We start from the raw sequence: 2,061 nt of genomic DNA on the forward strand, positions 1-2,061 counted from the left end.
CTCTCCTGGAGAGCAGCAGCCAGGGACCAACAACAACAACAACAATAACTCACATTGTAAGTCAGGTCTTAGTTCTAAAGAACACGTTTTCACTTCAGCCAACTGTATTTCTATTAAACCCATGCTGATACCTGGTGTGGCCGGTTCTGTTTTTTCAGTGCCTGGAGTGTCAGGAAGCCCGGTTGCAACAGGTAATGGCAACGGAAGCATCCTCCTCAACTTTGACAGTGAAGAACACAATGGACCCAATAGTGTTGGTCAACAACGACGACTACAGCCGCTGCAGCAGAGTCAGCCGCAGCATGGTAAAACATCACCTCACACTGATTCCTGACTGCTTCTTTACACCCGTCCAGAATCAAGAGTGTCTTTAGTGTCACTGTCCACATGTAATGAGAGGAGAGACAAATCACTGCAAAAAAAATATAGCTTCAGGTTGTGTACCAGCAGTATGTGAATACAGTGATAAATAAAAATGTATACATGTATTTATTGTTATTCTAATTAAAAGTTAAATAAAGCTAAAAAAAATGTGAAAGATTAATAAACAAATATACAAATGCACGTACATACACATATACAAAGGTAAATGAACAAAATGAACACACAGTGTTGTGTTATCAGCACACCTTGGACTTAAAGATATTTATTGCCCTCAGAGAGAAGCTATTTTTAAATCTGTTTTTGTCTTGGTCCACCTGTCGCGCCTGCCTGAGGGCAACAGGTCCAACAGATTAGACTCAGGCTGTGGACAGGCTTTGATCATGTTTTTTAGCTCTGCTGAGGCAGCAGCAGGTCACAAACTTAATGAATCAATCAAGTAATTCTGCTGTCAGTGACATCAACTGTTTTTGTAGAGCTGGGTTGATAAAATCAATTTCCGTGCTGCAGGATACCACTCAGTGCCAGACACCAGCCAGACCATCACCAGCAGCCGACTCTACCACGAGTTTGCTGTGCCTCAGCACCCAGGTGAGCAGAAAACCCAATGCTGCTAACGTGTAGTTAACTGTTTTAACCTCAAGGGGGCAGCACTAGCTAGTTGATAATTTTTAGAACCCTTTCTAAACCTGTGAAGCTTTTATGGTAAATAATTGTTTTTTTTTCGCCATCTACACCTTTAGGAGCGTTCCTGCACACTAGGGGGGGAATCACAGGAAAACGGGAGCGCGAGTCGGAACGCGAAGGATCGGGAGAAGAAGATCCGTCGTCCTGCTCTGTGCATAAAATGCAGAGGCAGAGTGCAGAGGTCAGTTTTCACTCATCAGACTTTGAAATGTCAAGAGTTTTTTTGTCAGCTTGTTGCACACAAACCATTTCCAAAGGTTTAGATCATGGGTCTCAAACTCAGTTTATCTTACTGAAGGCAGAGTCTGGGTGAGTCTGGGCTGTACGGGGTTCCATTTGTGCCAAAAATAGGTGTTTGCGTCCACTCTCTATATATTTGGTCCATTGTCTATGTCTACTGAACAAGTTTATTGAACATTTGTTCATGTCTATGTATTACTAAGCAAAATCCTCTGCGTGTCCTGTTAAACGACAGGAGCTAACGATGCTAGCAACTGTTGCTAAGGACTTTTCTGACGACCAGATCCAACAACAAAAAGCAAATGCAAAGTTTTAAACATAAAACCAGCTGGAACATCACAAAGCAAATAAAAACTATCATCAAAGAAGCGTGGAACATGCGGATGATATTGCTTAGTAGACATGAACAGATGTTCAATAAACTTGTTCAGCCTCATGTGCCTGTTTTATCCCTTTATTGTGGCTCTGTAGTTCTAAAGAAAAATGCTAATGATTCAAATAAATGATTGATCAGTTATTTCAGTTTTGGCATTACTGTTTAGAATTTTAATATGTCAAACCACAGAGCAAAATTATGTCATAGAAATTCTGTAGAATTTTTGTTTTATTGTCACGTTAGTTAAATAAAAGTCTCCACTATTCTTATATTTTGGTAAATTACTCAAAAGTGGTTAAAGTTTTAAACAAATGCATTTTAAAACAATAAAAATGATCAAGAATTTTGTGTTTTGTGCCTCGCATCCTAAAAAAACA

At 39.8% G+C, this 2,061-nt stretch overlaps 1 protein-coding gene across 2 annotated transcripts in view; it reads left to right on the forward strand.

Moving 5' to 3' along the window:
• The window catches only part of LOC112158861 (cryptochrome-1), a 41,543-nt gene that overhangs the window by 33,009 nt on the left and 6,473 nt on the right, over positions 1 to 2,061 (forward strand). Inside the window, exons 12-15 of one of the 2 annotated variants that reach the window (XM_024292501.2) lie at positions 1 to 56; positions 159 to 305; positions 892 to 972; positions 1,125 to 1,249. In XM_024292501.2, coding sequence (XP_024148269.1) covers positions 1 to 56; positions 159 to 305; positions 892 to 972; positions 1,125 to 1,249 — 409 coding nt within the window. The remainder of the gene's footprint in view (positions 57 to 158; positions 306 to 891; positions 973 to 1,124; positions 1,250 to 2,061) is intronic. The other variant, XM_024292500.2, reaches the window with a different exon arrangement.

Source organism: Oryzias melastigma, linkage group LG7 (assembly GCF_002922805.2).
Source record: "Oryzias melastigma strain HK-1 linkage group LG7, ASM292280v2, whole genome shotgun sequence".
Taxonomy (NCBI): domain Eukaryota; kingdom Metazoa; phylum Chordata; class Actinopteri; order Beloniformes; family Adrianichthyidae; genus Oryzias; species Oryzias melastigma.